Genomic DNA, 17,897 nt, shown 5'->3' with positions numbered 1-17,897 from the left:
AAATTCTGCCATCACCGAAAAAGTTCCTATGAAATAGACATCACTGTACTGCTTTTCCATTGCTAATTATGTTTTGGCCAGCAAAATAGTGGTCTGAATATCATGATGTCACATGCCCACATGACTGAAATGCCTCTCCGTCATGAGGTATTTGTGAAGTTAGGCAATAGTCGGGTTTTAAAAGGTCCACCCACATGCAAGTAAAAGTTGCCGAGACACATAAAAAGTGCTCAACGAGTGACTACAGGTGGGTAAGCCTCACCATTGACCAACTGGATATGTCCCAGCTTTGTCTGTTGTCTTTTGTTACCACTCGGTGAGTCACATTATGTGCCTTCACTATATGAAGCTTGTGTCTCCGTTACAGTGAATGCCTTTTGGAATGAATTGGATGGTCACAAAAAAGTGAGTTTGTTATTACTGTGTTTCAAACCTTTCTGTGTTGTGACATCACACATTTCAAAAAGTCTAAATGTTTATGACCTTTCTCCCACTTGCCCCTCATTCATCAATGTTTTGTCTAGTACTTTACATGGGAACTTTGTGGATGATGCACTGCAAGGAAAAGCCTTTTACACCAATGAGGATGGAAGCACGATCCATGGCACATACAGCGATGGCCAACTACATGGCTATGCGGAGGAGCATGACCCCGATGGACGACTCACCTTCTCTGGGCATTACCAAAACAACGTGCGATGCGGCCTTTGTTGGATCTACTTTCCTGTACGATGCTTGCATTTGAGCTTTATGTTTGTTTCCATGTTTGCAATATTCCACCCATCGAGAAATTCACCCATGATAGGTACACAAATGACAGTTCAGCCATTGATGTGAAGAAATAGTCAACAGATATCCCACGGTTTTCTCGTAGGAATGTTTGTTGGTTTTTTGCACAATGTAAGGCGCCAACAAATTATGACATATGCAAATATAACAAAGCTTTTGACTCACCCCTCCCACACCCGTATTTGTGCACACGTAATATACAGATTGTTCCAAACCAAAGTACAGTCAAATCATAAACATGAGTAAAAGTAGCAATTTCTATGCTAATTGACAAATTGTTCTTTTGTTCACTAAAAATTTCAGTGCTTGCAATTATTATTGTGCACATATCAGCTACTAGGTTAAATTAACACATCAAACCCAATCTTGTTTATCTCTGGTTTATCAGAAATGCGTTTTTGCCATTCCAGTATTTCACAGGTCCTCATGATCACTGTATCGGTCTGTTTCGCTATCCATTATTGCCCATTCATTGTCCAATCACTGATGTTGGTTATGCACATTTTGACCGTATCAGTCTCCATCTCCCAAAGAAACTTCTCGTTGAGCACCACGATAAGTTACAGATTACTGAAAAAAGAATAAATGGAAAAAAATAATCATGAGGTGATTCAGAGGTGTGATTGTTTTACAACATCACCAAAAAATGATGGCTCATTGTGAAAAAGTCATTGTTCTGGCACAGATCTGAAGCATATGGTGATTGCCTAAGCATCACTAGCTTGTAAGCGTGTCTGACCCAATAGACTACTGTACAGTACTTTGGGGAAAACACTTTATCATGTTGATTATCACATTGGTCTGTTTTTTTAAGTAACTTGTTACGACTTGCCTCATATAGTTTTGCCTTACAAACTAACGTTTTTGCAAACTCTGCTTTGTGCCATGGTGTCGTAGGATGGTGGAAAACTGATTGGCCATGTGAATGATGAGGGTGAGATGACAGGGGGTCATGTTGGTTATGTGTATCCGGATGACCATACAGCATTGTATGGAGAGTTTGTCGATGCGGAGATGGTCTCGGCACATCCTGCAAGTTTTCATGGAGTTGAGGATGGAAAGTCTCACTTCAAGATCTTGAAAGATGGTGAGATTCTCCAAATGGACACAAATACACGTGGATGCAAAACCCTTGATAGTATAAAAACCCTTGTGTAATTAATGCTTCAGGGAAGACTACAATTTTTAAAACGCGCTTCTGTCTATTTACTCATGTAAATAAGCAAACAAAGAGCACACCAGTCTCTCGGTTTGTCACTGTTTCTTTTCAGATATACCTGTACATCTCCCATTTACATTACATAGTCTGACAGAATGGTGCAGAGGTGGAGCACTTACCTTTAAGCTATCTCGTCTGCGTTTGACTCTCGGTCTGGCAATAAACTGTCAGATTGGTGCTTCCCATTGCAGCAGAATGTTAAGGCAGCTGGCCCATGTGATAGGGTTCACTTTGGACATTTATCAGGAACCTACCAGTGCTTTTTAGAAAAGAGTAGGCCACTGTGTGCTGGTACTCCAGTGAAAATTTTCAGCAACATTCTGCTGGGGGAGGTGAACCTGTCTAGCGGTACATTCACAGCTGCATAAATATTGTTTACCTGGTGTTGGTGACCCATGTACCCCTCCCTAAAGGGGATATGGGAATACTGTACAAACAAAAATGGGGAAAAAAGTGTGATGTATGGAGCATATGGAAGAAGGAAGGGGGACTTTGGAAGAATCCTGTTATTTGAGATGTATGTAACATGTAAATGGCTCTTGCAATGCTGGTGCATGGTGCCTGCACAGTCCTGGATGAAGACGACTCTGTGATCGAAATGTTTCAGGTTACCCTTGCCTTACTGGACAAACCACTAGTTGGGGTGCCTTCACTTTTTAATTTGGATCTTCCCAACTGCAACCAGTTTTTTCAACCTTGGTTTTTTTTGTTTTTTTCTTCCTCTAAAGCTCTAAATATATGATTTTTGCCTGTTTCGCAGACAGTTTTATATCCATGTGGTATCATTGGTTTAATTATGATGTCAATATTAGAATGCTTGATAGCATTTTTAAAATCTCGAGTTCCTTAATCTATCGAACATTGATAGTTCCCACCTCCTGGAAAAAGTTTGCTTTTCCGTTGTTGTCAAAATAAAATGTAAGGACCGAAGACTTTTGTTTTTCACTGTGTCAACTAAGTTAATTTGGCATTACAACTCCCTCCCCCACCGACACCCATCCCCTTCTCCCACCCCCGAAGGGCCTGAACTCTCCTTTGATCGATCCACTTCCACATGTATTTCATCAAAACCCCTTGTTCCTGATCCATATGAGAAAAAACGGTATGACTGGTATTTGTGCCACCATTATATAAAGAAATACACAACGTTCGCAAGCATAGGACTTTTCATCATTCGTTTTTTTTTTCTTTCTATGTTTTTTATGTGTGTGTTCTATTTTCTTTTGTTGGCACGTGTTATCACTGTACAAAGTTTTTGTTTTTTTTCGAGGCAGGGTGTACGTTGGGCCCTCTCTGATACCAGGTGCTGGAGAGGGCTTGTTTGCATTGTCAGCCATGGAAGGAGGAACTGTGATGGCATTTTACAATGGCGTACGCCTTACTCATGAGGAGGTGAGACCTGTGGCATAATTGTGTCTCTACTCGTGTTATTTACTTCTTGTGTCTGTTGTGACACTTTATCAACCATGTGGCCATTTTTATGAATATGCTAACATGCTCTACTGTGATCTCCCCCTACAATCCCCCAGGTTGATGGCCGTGACTGGTCTTTGAATGAAAACACAATATCGCTTGATGAGGAGACTGTGATCGATGTGCCAAAAGACAAATCAACCACATCCCTATACTGCGCTTCTCTTGGACATAAGGCGAATCACTCATTCATGCCGAACAGCAAATATGACATGTAAGATACTGCAGCCTGTTTCACACCTCTTGAAGATGTTATTATAACGCATTTAATGGGTTGTTTTTATTTTATACTCACAGGGTTACCCAGCATTGCCTGGGTGGGGAGGGTGGGGGGAAGGGGGTACTGAGAAGTGGGAGAAGTAGGAGAGCTGGCCAGGGCTGAGAATGGGGCAGGTGGATCAGGGCAAGTGAACTGATGGGGTGGGGTGGGGGTGAAACTGTGTCGGGGGCAGGAGAGCCAGAACACCAATGGGTAAAGGGGTCTTAAGGATCTTTGGGTCGTAAGTGTCTTTGAGATCTTAAATGTCTTCCTCACTGACTTAAGATGCATTTTCCCTCTTAAACAGTCGTTTGTGGTCGTAGTTTGTCATGATATATTTTAGTCCAATGTTGAGGAGAGCCCAAATGCAAAATGTTGTCTTTTTTTCAGAAAGCTATTGAAAATCAAGGTTTTGTATTTCCGTTAAATTGATGGTACCGGAATATGAGGGATTTTTTATTAATTGATAAATCGGTTCTATTACCCAGCACGGACACAGCAGATACACCGCCCCGGCACCTCAAACACCACAGATAAAATGGGCGACAACTGCTTTGTCCCACCATCGCAGGCTGACCAAGTGTCCTGTGCGTTATGGCATCGTCCCATTTAACGCTTTCCCGGGACGCCATTTGTACCGTGCCATAACTGAAATCGCCCGTGCACATGTGTGAGTAGCTCGGCAGAGATTGTGAAACAGTTAAAGCGACGGTTATTTCTTCCACTTAATTGTGGGGGACACGGCATGACATGATGCAGCAGCACGCACACGCGGCATGGCATCCTCTCTCAATCGTGGTGGATGAACTTACTGTACTATACGACCACCAAGGATGGATCGACTACAGGCACATTTGTGGAAAATCGAAAATTCTTCGCCCGTTGAGTTAAAATCCCTGAAAATGCATATTTTTGCGAGGTTGATGCTGTTGTTATAAAATTATAGCCAGGGAAAGGTTTTTTTTTTTTGATGAAGAAGGCTCGTCAAGTATATAATTTAATTTTTCATAAAAATTGTGTGCAGGGTTCTTTTTATTTGTTCACATTTCCAAAGATCATTCCACATTGAAATTTTCCTTCTGCAGTAGAATGGAAACTCATTCTTCAACAGCAACAGTTTACAAAGAGACTTCATAAACAGATGCAGTAGTTATTGTTGGTGTTTCTGTTGTGAGATCTGTGTCACTAGCTTCAAGGGGCTGTCACACCTTGACGTTTTAGCCAGTGTATGCCGGCGTATGAAAAATTTGACGAATACGCTGGCACACGTCGAATACGTTATGGGTAAGTTTTGTATTCGTTAAGAGCACGCTGAAGCACGCTGACAAACGTCGTAGTACGCCGAGCTCGTCGACAAATTTTGTGCATGCTCAAAATTTTTTCACGTATACCAGCGTATGACTCACATGTTCCGCATATGCTGGCCATAAGTTGTAAGCACGTTATGTGATCGTTGACACACATTACTTGTAAGTTACTCCTAAGTCGAAACATGTCGAGGTAATGTTTAGCATACCCGAAACTTATTTCTAACCTATGAGTAACGTGCTTTGAACCGATGTGTAACGTATCTCCAACGCACATTGACGTATGTAGACGTATTTGACGTCTTCCGGACGACCACAGAACTTACTGAACGTGTTTCTAACTTACAGCTACCGTATAATGGCGTATTGGCAGCGTTTCGGGGGACTGGTATATAAAACTGGGGTTTACAGGAGGAACCCGTTCAGGATTCCAGACTCCATGGTTTTTTTTTTTTCTTCGACATGACGGTGATGTTGACACTTCGATGTCTAGTGCGGTTATGATTTGAATCGTCGAGCGGCAGCCTTTTAATAGGCGATGCCACATGATCGTCGGCGATACTCTGTCGCGTGCTATGCATAAGTCAGACTATCGTTGGGCATAAGTTGTGAACGCTGACAACACGCTAAGCATTCGTTGGTATAAGTTATTGAAACGTTCTGTGTACGTTACTAATACATCATGCATACGTCCAACTCGTTAATATACGCCCAAAACTGAAAAAAACATCAATAGTTCAGCGTACGCCAGCGTTTTAGATCAATTTTGATACGTTGCCATACGCTGGCTAAATCGTCAAGGTGTGACAGGGGCTTAACAGAGTCTAAGAATTCTCATATTAATAAACCCGTGCCACACACAGCCAGAGAGAGAGAGAGAGCGAGAGAGAGAGAGAGAGACACAGAGAGAGAGAGAGAGAGAGAGAGAGAGAGAGAGAGAGAGAGAGAGAGAGAGAGAGAGAACGAGAGAGAGAGAGAGAGAACGAGAGAGAACGAGAGAGAGAGAGAGAACGAGAGAGAGAGAACGAGAGAGAACGAGAGAGAGAGAGAGAACGAGAGAGAGAGAACGTGAGAGAGAGAGAGAACGGGAGAGAGAGAGAACGAGAGAGAGAGAAAGAGAGAGAGAGAGAGAACGAGAGAGGGAGGGAGAGAGAGAGATCGAGAGAGAGAGAGAGAGAGAGAGAGAGAGAGAGAGAGAGAGAGAGAGAGAGAGAGAGAGAGAGAGAGAGAGAGAGAGAGAGAGAGAGAGAGAGAGAGAGAGAGAGAGAGAGAGAGAGAGAGAGAGAGAGAGAGAGAGAGAGAGAGAGAGAGAGAGAGAGAGAGAGAGAGAGAGAGAGAGAGAGAGAGAGAGAGAGAGAGAGAGAGAGAGAGAGAGAGAGAGAGAGAGAGAGAGAACGAGAGAGAGAGAACGAGAGAGAGAGAACGAGAGAGAGAGAACGAGAGAGAGAGAGAGAGCATGGAGAGAGAGAGAGAGAGAGAGAGAGAGAGAGATTGAGAGAGAGAGAGAGAGAGAGAGCGAGAGAGAGAGAGAGAAAAAGAGAGAGAGAGAGAGAACGAGAGAGAGAGAGAGAGAACGAGAGAGAGAACGAGAGAGAGAGAACGAGAGAGAGAGAACGAGAGAGAGAGAACGAGAGAGAGAGAACGAGAGAGAGAGAGAGAGAGAGAGAGAGAGAGAGAGAGAGAGAGAGAGAGAGAGAGAGAACGAGAGAGAGAGAGAGAGAGAGAGAGAGAGAGAGAGAGAGAGAGAGAGAGAGAGAGAGAACGAGAGAGAGAGAGAGAACGAGAGAGAGAGAGAGAACGAGAGAGAGAGAGAGAACGAGAGAGAGAGAGAGAACGAGAGAGAGAGAGAGAACGAGAGAGAGAGAGAGAACGAGAGAGAGAGAGAGAACGAGAGAGAGAGAGAGAACGAGAGAGAGAGAGAGAACGAGAGAGAGAGAGAGAGAGAGAGAGAGAGAACGAGAGAGAGAGAGAGAGAGAGAGAACGAGAGAGAGAGAGAACGAGAGAGAGAGAGAGAGAACGAGAGAGAGAGAGAACGAGAGAGAGAGAGAACGAGAGAGAGAGAGAGAACGAGAGAGAGAGAGAACGAGAGAGAGAGAGAACGAGAGAGAGAGAGAGAGAGAGAGAGAGAGAGAGAGAGAGAGAGAGAGAGAGAGAGAGAGAGAGAGAGGGAGGGAGAGAGAGAGAGAGAGAGAGAGAGAGAGAGAACGAGAGAGAGGGAGAGAGAGAGAGACGAGAGAGAGAGAGAGAGAGAGAGAGAGAGAGAGAGAGAGAGAGAGAGAGAGAGAGAGAGAGAGAGAGAGAGAGAGAGAACGAGAGAGAACGAGAGTGTGTGTGTGTGTGTGTGTGTGTGTGTGTGTGTGTGTGTGTGTGTGTGTGTGTGTGTGTGTGTGTGTGTGTGTGTGTGTGTGTCCAAGCCGTAACGTTTTTACCATTTGAGCTTTTGGCATCAAATTTTCAACAAAGCTTTATTTTAATAATATGGAGAAGATAAATTAATAATTTGGTCAAAAAGTCAACGTCACATAAAATCGTCAATTTTCATCCCATTGACCTGAATTTTTAAGAATTTGCATATTGGGTCACTGAATTGGTTCACCAATCAAGCCGATGTTGTTTTTTTAAGATTAAAAGGTCAATGGTCAAGGTCACAAAATTGTCATCAATTTCTATCTGATTGACCATAAATTTGAGCAGGGTTTGCATCTTGGGTCACTGAAGTCTTGCTATTGAGGTCAAAAGGTCAAGGTCGCCTAAAATCGTCAGTTTATTTCGTATTTTTTATCTGTTTTCATCATGTTTAACATACTAAAGAAGAAGTCCGAACACAAAGTGGAAGCGGACGGGCTTTGCATTTTCAGATGCTTTCTGGTTTCTCTTATCCAACATATAAAGCTCATTCTAACCACTCACTGACTCACTGATAATAATATACCTTCCGGGTAACATAGAAAGCTGAAATTTCACATGCTGACTGACATCAAAGCCGATACACTGGGAAAGATCATAGAACTGTCGGAAAGTGTCCGTAAATGAAAACATCCGAAATTATAAAGTTCATCCAACAGAAGTTAATTGAGTGATAAATGTGGGAATCAGGCTGACCAGATGGTTTAGATTTTTAGAAAAACAACCCTATTCTCATTGTTTGCACAATTTGAAAGAATGTTTTGGCTTATTATCCTGTTTTTGAACTATCGGAGAAGGCCAGACCACTTGCTACCTGCAGTTTTGGGCAAAATATTGGAATTTGGCTCGGGCTCCAGTGACACATTGCCTATTCTTTGGTGAAAGACTCATGGGTTTTTTTAATTCTGGCGACCAGATAATACTGCCAGACTGGTTCCCAGCTTTTTATATCCCTGAAGCAGTTTATGATGCAATGACCTGCGAAGCACCAATCCGAGAGTTTATAGTCAGGCTGAGAATCAAACCCAGACTAAACAGCTCTAAGGCCAGTGCACAACCTATTAGCCATCTTTACCTCTGCCACCGAAGGTGGACAGAGGTTGTGTTTTCACCCCGGTTTGTCTGTCTGTCAAACTTTTCACCCCAGTTTATCTGTTTGGCTCTGAGCAGGATATCTCAAAACTTTATGGACTGATTCGGATGAAACTTGGTGGATAGGTTGGAGAAGTGAAAAGGACGAATTTATTCGATTTTGGTGAAGATCCGGGTAATGATACGAGAATTTTTTTATTTTTCAAGTGATTCTTCTTCATTTAGAGACACAGCCAAAAACGAATTTTACCATGATTCTAGTCTGGGTTCAATTCTCAACCCAATTAACAAAATATCATCCTGATGCTTCGCAAGCATTGCAACAATTGAGTACACCTTCCATTGGAAGATATGTTAAGCCAGCTGCCCTATCTGCACACATTCGCATGCAAACTAAAAAGATCCCACAGATATTTACGAAAAGTGAAGGTCGTGGTTTGCGGGTAGCGAAGTACCCTGACCAAATTCTCAACTCCGACGCTAATCTTGGGAATGGGTAGGTACTATACATGTGCAATCAATGCCTGCTCAGAAATTGTGAAAATCAGAAGCCAAGTGCTTTATAAATGAGATGTGAAAGAGCAAAGTCAAGTGGTAGTGAGCTCCACGACTTTTCAGAACTGGCAACAGAGATTGATATGATTTTGTAAACCCATTCAGCACAGTGGTGAGAAAAAGTTTCTGAACCCTTTAGAATTTTCTGTATTTCTGCATAAATTTGACCTCAAATGTGATCAGATCTTCACCTAAGTCCTAATAATAGATAAAGAGAACCTGATTAAACAAATATCACACAAAAAAAATCTGCTTTTTAATTTATTTATTGAGCAAAATGATCCAACATTAATTTATTTGTCAGAAAAAGTATGTGAACCTTTCCATTCAATAACTGGTGGTTATAAATACTGGTTATAAATAATAACAAATAATAACCCCCTTGAGCAGCAATAACTTCAACCAAACGTTTCCTGATAACTCTTGATTAGTCCTGTACATCGGCTTGGAGGAATTTTGGCCCATTCCTCCTTACAGAACTGCTTCAACTTAGAGATATCTGTGGGCTCTCTTGCATGAACTGCTCGCTTCAGGTTCGACAATACATTTCAATTGGGTTAAGGTCTGGACTTTGACTTGGCCATTCCAAAATGCAAAATTTTGTCTTTTCCTCCTGAAAAGCCAATCTCACAAAAGAGAACTTACACTCTCTTTTGAGCATGAAAGTGTTGTGTTTCAGTTTTCAGACATTCCAGAGACTGCTTCAGCCATTCTGGTGTTTATTTACTTGTGTGTTTCAGATTTTTGTCTTGCTGCATGACCCACTTTCTGTTGAGCTTCAGCTCACGGACGGATGCCGTGACATTCTCCTGTATAATTTTCGGGTCCAATCCAGAATTCATGGTTCTATCAATGATGGTAAGCTGGCCTTGTCCTGAGGTAGCAAAGCAGCCTCAAACCATGATACTCCTCCCACCACCATGCTTCACGGTTGGGATGAGGTTCTGAAGTTGGAATGCAGTGTTTGGTTTCTGCCAAACATGACGTTTCTCATTTAAGCCAAAAAGTTCCACTTTTGACTCATTTGTCCACAGAACATTCTTCCAAATGGCCTTCTGGATCATCCAGGTAGTCTTTGGCGAACTTGAGATGGACGGCAATGATCTTGGAGAGCAGTGGTTTCCTCCTTGCTATCCCCCCATGCATACCATTCTTGTTCAGTGTTTTCCTGATGGTGGACTCTTGAACACTGACAGCCAATGCAAGAGAGGCCTGCAGATCCTTAGACATTACCCTGGGGGTCTATGTGACCTCCTGGATTATTGTACGCCTTGCTCTTGGAGTGATTTTCGTTGGACGAGCAACCGCTCCTGGAAAGAGTAACAATGGTGTTGAATTTTCTCCATTTGTACACTATCTGTCTGACAGTGGATTGGTGGAGCCCAACATCTTTAGAAGTGGTTTTGTAACCCTTTCTAGACCGATGAGCATCGACAATTATTTTTCTGAGATCCTCAGAAATCTCTTTTGATCGGGGCATGACATGCTTCTACTAACCTATGTGGTGAGGAACAAAGTTTGTTTTTCATATAAGGCAGGACCACCCAAACCCACTCCTGATTATCATCCCATTGATTGAAACACCTGACTGTAATTACCCTCTGAATTGAGCTGATGAACTAAGAGCTTCACATACTTTTCCTAACAAAGAAATTGAATGTTGGATCATTTGCTCAATAAATAAATGAAAAAGTAGATTTTTTTGTGTGCTACTTGTTTACTCAGGTTCTCTTCATCTAATATTAGAACTTGGATGAAGATCTGATCACATTTTAGGTCAAATTTATGCAGAAATTGAGAAAATTCGAAAGGGTTCATAAACTTTTTCTCACCACTGTATATGGATATTTTATCATTGCAAATTTCACTTCGACTTTGATTACTTTTTTTATGCAGGTTTTGAGGCTCATTGAAGAGCTAAACAACAAGGGTCAAAGGGTCCACAGACACAAACTGGGGTGGAAATTGTCAAACAACACCATATGGATGCAACACAACATGAGGAGGAGATGCAGGTGAAAGGAGGCTAAGGTCTCACGTGGTGTAGTAAAGCTTAGATTGGGGATGTTAAAAATGTAGTGATTTCTGGAGGAATGTGTGTGACCTGGAAGGGTAATGGTTTAGCAGCAAGGTAAGGGCTGCAGGAGCAAGACGAGAACAGAGCTGTTAAAATAGCCTGTTTGTGGTGAGGAAGAAACAGGATGTGTGGGATGGAAAGACCTGGGCAGAAGCCAAACTGATGATTAGACGTCAGAGAGTTTGAGAAGAGATGAGTTTTGAAGTCTACTGCAGAAGTAGATCAAACATAACTTTACTTACGACGGGGAGAAGGCGACCAGTGTATGATTGAGAGAGAGATTACGTGCCATTCTTAGGAATTGAGGTAATATTGGTGACTTTCCACAATGCCATCCCATAGATAGAGAATGACAAAAAAGAGGAGATGACTCGATGAGCAAAGTGTGAGTATTAGAGTGCTGATACCATCAAGTCCAGTCACCGGGGAGTAATCAATAATTGCTTGGAATTTCTTCCTTTTTGTGTAAAGGATGCTCAAATACTGGAGGGAGTTTTCATTGGGGATTGGCAGAAGGTGGGTAATTGGGACCAGGAAGCAAGAAGAGGGGGATTCAGTAACCTTGACCTTTTCTACAAAGTGAAGGCAAATCTGATTAAGCTGATCGTTCCAGAGTGAAGGAACAGATGAGACGCGTGTACCTGGCAAACTACCACAATGTTTTTCTAAATTGTGAAAGAGCAGTGAGCTGAGACCTTAAGTGGGACTGTTTTTAAGCTCTGGAATGTCTGAAAACTGAAACACAACACTTTCATGCTCAAAAGAGAGTGTATGTTCTCTTTTGTGAGATTGGCTTTTCAGGAGGAAAAGACAAGTTGCTTTCTGGCAATTGCCTTACCTCATTAATCTTACCAGGGACAGGATGTTGGGCAGGTTAGTTGGAAAAGCTGAAGATGTGATGTTGTGAACTGATATGGTGAGAATGACTTGTGTATGGCGACTAAAATCATGGCCATTCTTCGAGTCATGGTCCAAATTGTTTTTTTAAATCAATGTGTAGTTTTTTGAAACTCTGCATTTGGAAGCATAATGATTGAAGAACAATTGCATTTTGATTGTTCGTTAACTTTATTTGACCAATCAAATGTACTTTTTGCTATTCCCCCACCTCCCCATCTTAACTTTGTTATCATCAATATTCCATTGCCTTCCTTCCATGTTTCTTTCTGAATGTTCAACATAGTTTTGAGCACCCACGTTTTGGGTCAATCAAGTGTATCCGCACACTGCGCATGGTGGAGGCGGATGAGGAGCTCACAGTGGAGTATGGCTACAATGACCAACCTCCAGGAAAATCTGGGCCAGAAGCACCAGAGTGGTATCTTCAAGAAATCCTGTCTTTCAAAGCCAGCTTGAAAATCTGATATCCCTACCAGATCACTGCCGCTTATCTCATTAAGGAAGTCTCAGAAGGAGTTTGAAGAAACTTAAGTAGCTAATACTAACCCTCTTTTCCCCTCTCCAACGTATTACCTCTGCCACCTAAGGTGGCGGCTGATGAACTTGTTATATGGGTTGGTGGATTTATTTTTAAATAAACCGGTCGGATTGTCTCAGGGTCTCACTTTTTGTGCATGACAATCAGAGTTTATCTCTCGGGTGAGGATGTGTAAGCTTTGTGCGGATATGCCGCAATGTGTTGTTTACAGACAGATGCACTGTGCGTGTCTGCCCAACTCTTACTCCAGGATGATCTTTTGTACTGATTTCACAACAAAAGGTTCAAAGTGCTGCAAGTGTCTTCTTGGCAAAAAACTGTTTGTTTGTCGTGTGACTTTTGAATCTAAGGAAGTATGCCTTCCTGTTGTGAAACTTGTGCAGATTTTTCCCAATTCTTTACAACGAAGGAAAGGATTACAAGGAAATTATGCACAGGAGGAGGCCATTCGGCCCATCATGCCTGCACCTCACCAATACCAGATTTAATAAATCTGTCAATACTCCTTCCCTTCATATGCAGCCTTTCAGCTGCTACACTGGTACTCATTTCGCCGACCTCGGAAGGATGACAGGCTGAGTCAACCCCCTGGTGTTAATTCAGCAGCTAATGCGGCTTGAACTCAGGACCCCAGGATCCCAAGCCACCACCCTAACCGCTAAGCCAACACCAGGTTCAATAAGTGACATCTCTTGAGAATAAGTGACGTGAATAAGAAGGAAGGTTTAATAAGTGACACGTCACTTTAGAAAGTGACATCTCTGGTTTTGATTGAGAATGGTCGCAAACTCTGTGCCTTTAATGAAATTACCAAGTGCTGTAATGCTATTTTGTAACCGATGCATTAAATATTCACACACCTTCCTTCTTTACATTTCCAAATGTTTTTATTTCTATCTACAATGGATTTCATTAACAGAAAGCCAATCAGGGTATACTAAAACCGTGGGAAGTGAGGTGATGCTAATGTCTCGAGCTTTAGCCCCCTTCTCCTCCGAGACCTGGCGAATAGTGTACTTGAAATGTCAACCACATCTCACTTCTCATGGTGCTTATTGTTGATGTTGTTGGTGTTGTTTTGGGTAGGGAGGTTCTTTACAGGAGCTAGACTCATGGAAGTGCAAGGAAGAACTGACAGTGGGACAAACTTCAACAGAATGAACAAACAGGAGATGGAGCAAATGTGAAGAAACATTTGTTAAGAGGAAACACTTAAACTAGCAAGTAATATGGTTGGGTTAGGAAAGGTTAAAGTGGGTAATAAAGATCATAGGTCACAATTGGGGATGACCAGTTATGGCATTGCAATGCTACCTTGAGCCCTGGAGGAAAGAGTGAGAACAGCCTCTGGAAGGGAGACCTGAGTTCCATTTATCAGACCAGAGTCTAATAATTTATATTTCAGGAGAGTGACCTAGCAGAGGGATGGATTACTGTACGACAATATGGAGTTCGCAAAAACGAAGAGAGGGTTTTCCAGAGTATCAAGGAGGTCATTCATGTAATTGAAGAACAAGACTGTACCCAAAACACTGCCTTGGGGAACTCCAGCTTCCTTGGAGGAGAGGATTTCATTAATGGCAGCATGTTGACTGTGAGTGGAAGAAGTCAGAAGTCTATGAATGAAGGCAGCCTTCAATACCACAGGCAGTGCGCTTGGCAAGTAAAGCAGGATGCCAGACTGTGGCGAACGCCTGGGATATGCCCAGAGAGATGGTTCTAACCTCTTGTGTGAGATTGAGGGCTTCCAACCATTGCTGAAAGAGGGGCAGAAGCATTTCCAGAGTTGAGTGACTGCGGCTGAATCCAAACTGATGGTTGGAGATTAAGTTGATTGAAAACTGTAAAGACGACTTTGGAAGCAATGATGGATTCCATTACTTTGTAATTGGAAGCAAACTCACTTGCCTGTCGTTGGTAGGTTCTGTTTTTGCAACCATCTTGTGGACTGGAGTGATGTTTGCTCATTTCCATGCAGAGGGAGGTGGTGAAGAGAGGACAAACTGAATATGGCAGATAGAGGATAAGCAAGAACGGCAGAGCAGGATTTAAGAACATTGGCTTAGGGTTCAGGTCAAGGTCATCTCGGCCCATCATCGAAGTAGGGTCAAGGCCGAACAGAATTTTCTCTTCCTTCTCAGTGAAGGACACAGAGTCCAGACGTCAATGGTTCTTTTTTGTTAACATCATATTTTTGGCTTTGTTGATAAAATCCGTTGTTTAACTTGTCCACTGACAGACTGACACTTGTACTCACAAAACTATTCTTTCGAAATGCAGTTATTTCTCCGCAAAGTTACTGCATGGTTGCTTAGGCTGCTTGCTGAAAAAAGTATGATGAAGTACCTGCTGAAAAAGTTGCTTTTATATAACCGATCAGTGCTTCCTGACTAAGGAAGCCCATTATTTGAAGGAAAACCTTTTGCAAAACGGAATAAATTGTGCACTGGAGCATATCAAGTGTTGCTGTTTTTCTGTGTGTGTGTGTGTGTGTGTGTGTGTGTGTGTGTGTGTGTGTGTGTGTGTGTGTGTGTGTGTGTGTGTGTGTGTGTGTGTGTGTGTGTGTGTGTGTGTGTGTGTGTCATGGGTTGTTATCTCTATATGTGGGTTTCAGAAGGTGAAACAGAGTCCTCCCAGGTCTTGAAGTATCCACCTCCTTTTTGGGTATGGGATCATGATTCATGGATCAAGCTGTGAAGTTTTCTTGGTCTCAAAGCTTTGGACTGAGGGCTCTTTTCAGGATCATCCCTGAGCACCAAACAGCTTCCAACAGTAGTTCGTTTGCAGTTATATTCCATGGGATGGTTTTTAAGACCTCCATGAAGTTCTTCTTTATCATTCCCTTCTTCTTTATCATTCCTGTTGCTCCAATTATCACTGGTACAATTTCGTTGCTCATTAACTTCTTGAATCTTTTGACTTAATTTTTGAGATCCTGGTATTTGTTCATTTTCTTGATTTCTACATTGTTGACCCAAAATCGCTGGGGACTGACACCTCAATAAGCAATGCCGTGTTTTCTTTTTTTGTACCTAAGTACTATATCGGGTCGCAATGCTTTGTTTTCTGTGTTCACGCTTGATGGGATCAGGTCATATGTGAGCATTATATCCTTGTTTTCAGTGATTGCTTTTGGTGGTTTTGTTGGTTTTTTTGTATACAGAGTCCAGGCTCATGGAAGAGGTTGCAAACTGAATAGACCAGGATGCAACAAGACAAAAAGGACAGTAGAGATAGGGGGAAAGCATCAAGCGCAGAGCTGAAGGGGGACTCTTAGAAAAACAATGGGTGCAGGGAGGAATGGGGGGCAGGAGAGGACACATGGGGTGGACAAGATACAGAAGGAAACTCCCAGGTGGGAAAAACTGGAAACCTGGAAGGAGGAGGATCTGGGATGGGAGTTAACGAGGGTAGAAAAGATCATGGTTTTGGATTGGGAATGATCTGAGATGGTGGTGAACATCTGTCTTGAAGACCTGGTTTATGTTTCCATGTTTTCTGGAAATGGGATATTGAAGTTTTTAACAATATGCCAGTGGATTACTCTGCATACTCGTGCCTTTTTGTGTGTGTACAGCTGTTCTGACATGAGTGTTTTTTTACATCCTGAAAGGAAGTGCCTCATGCTTTCTGTTTCTACTTTGCAGAACCTACACCTCTCTGATTGATTAAATCGTGCCATTTTATTAAAGCCATTCGTATAGTGTCCTTCGTCTTAGGCATTTATTGTGATTATTCTACATCCCAGTTGAGCTCACCCCTTCTTAGCCACTCCACTGAGCCTTCTTTGTCTATGCCCAATCTGTCAAGCTCCTTTTAATAACTCCCTGCTTTTTTATCGTTCTCCCAGTTGTTGGTGTTTATCTATTCTTGTTTCACCTTGTATTTTTCTTTTGTGTTTTTTGCAATCATTGGGGCTGTATTTATTGCTGTTTCGGTTTCATGTGTGACACCTTCTATTCCCACCTTTTTTTTTTGGAAATATTTTGCAAGGTGCGTTTGGGAGACCTTTTCTGGCTTGCTGTCTTCATGTTTACATACAATTTGGGTTCGGTAGTCTGTTGAACTTTTCACGTACTCAGCCAATCCTACAGTTGTCACTCTCTGCACTTGGTTGATTTCCATCAGTCTGCTACCTAATTGTCTCAGCAAGTCAGCATGTACATTCTTGGAATGCATTGATTTTGTCAAACATTTTGTGGATGGTGAGGAATTTTCTTGTTTTGATATCTATAGTTTATTGATTTCTGCTTGTTGCCAGTTTATTATTCTGTGACTGTATTGGAATACTGGTACTGCGAGTTGGTTTATGGCTTTGATTTTATTTATTCAGGAGAGGTATGTTTTCAGGATCCACCTTATTCTATGCAGGTATTCTTTGGTAATTGTTTTGCACATTTGTTTGTGACATATTTGGTGGCCCTTTTATAGTCCAACGTATTTGTATAATGTTTAATTTTCAAGTTGCCGTGTTTTATTTTGGTCAATTTTTATGTTGTCTGTTTTTGGTGGTTTACCTTGTTTGAATGCGCACTGAGCTCACTTATCTAGGCCAAATTCCATTTGAATATCTTCAGAGTAGCATTTCACCAATTTCAGTTGTTCTGCCAATTTTTCATCGTTTGGTGCGAAGAGTTTTAAATCATCCACGTAGAGTAGATGTGTCACCTTTCCTGTTTCTTTTGACATTTTCTATTGGATGTAAGGATGTATCCGTATCCTTGCTCATTAATGAGGTTGCTCAGTGGGTCCAGAACCAAGCAAAACAGGAGGGGGAAAGACTGTCTCCCTGAAAGTTCCTGCGACGTAGATTCACTCCTGATATTTCAATCTTTCCTTGTGTGTGCTGTTATACTAGGTGTGGGAATCCAGAGCTCCATTGTTTTCTCAATCAGTTTGATTATTTGAGGGTTGATTTTGTACACTTGCATGCATTTTATCATCAATGAATGTGGGATATTATCAAAAGCTTTTTTTTTATCATCTATCCAGGCTGTGGACAGTTTGGTTCTTCACATTTTACAATTGTTGAGTCTGGCCTTGTTTAGTAGTAGGTGGTCCATTGTTCCATATCATCCTCTCCTACATCCCTTCTGTTCTGCCTCTAGGCCTCCTTGTTGTGTTAGGCCAGAAAATCAGATGTGCCAACCTATATTAAATAATACGGGAGTTTTGAAACAACGTGTGGATGCTAACGAGGTCTTTCACGCATGTGCTGTGTGTGTTTTTCAGTGATTCGCTTCTGCTAGCATGGGCATTTTTAACCTGCCATTCGCTAGAG

General features: G+C 42.1%; 1 protein-coding gene across 2 annotated transcripts in view; it reads left to right on the top strand.

Annotated features, from left to right (window-relative positions):
- The window catches only part of SETD7 (SET domain containing 7, histone lysine methyltransferase), a 42,359-nt gene extending 27,287 nt beyond the window's left edge, over positions 1 to 15,072 (top strand). Inside the window, exons 3-8 of one of the 2 annotated variants that reach the window (XM_085864345.1) lie at positions 525 to 726; positions 1,687 to 1,876; positions 3,029 to 3,110; positions 3,283 to 3,400; positions 3,538 to 3,695; positions 12,362 to 15,072. In XM_085864345.1, the coding sequence (XP_085720471.1) occupies positions 525 to 726; positions 1,687 to 1,876; positions 3,029 to 3,110; positions 3,283 to 3,400; positions 3,538 to 3,695; positions 12,362 to 12,542 (931 nt within the window). In that variant the 3' untranslated portion in view covers positions 12,543 to 15,072. Of the gene's footprint in view, positions 1 to 524; positions 727 to 1,686; positions 1,877 to 3,028; positions 3,111 to 3,282; positions 3,401 to 3,537; positions 3,696 to 9,841; positions 12,338 to 12,361 lie in introns of those variants that run through there. The other variant, XM_085864344.1, reaches the window with a different exon arrangement.
- The last annotated feature ends 2,825 nt before the right edge of the window (positions 15,073 to 17,897 follow it).

The sequence above is a fragment of the Eptatretus burgeri genome, chromosome 18 (genome assembly GCF_056783735.1).
Source record: "Eptatretus burgeri isolate ZD-2024b chromosome 18, Ebu_testis_v1, whole genome shotgun sequence".
NCBI lineage: Eukaryota > Metazoa > Chordata > Myxini > Myxiniformes > Myxinidae > Eptatretus > Eptatretus burgeri.
The sequence above is the reverse complement of the archived record's forward strand: the minus strand, read 5'-3'. Positions and strand labels throughout refer to the sequence as shown.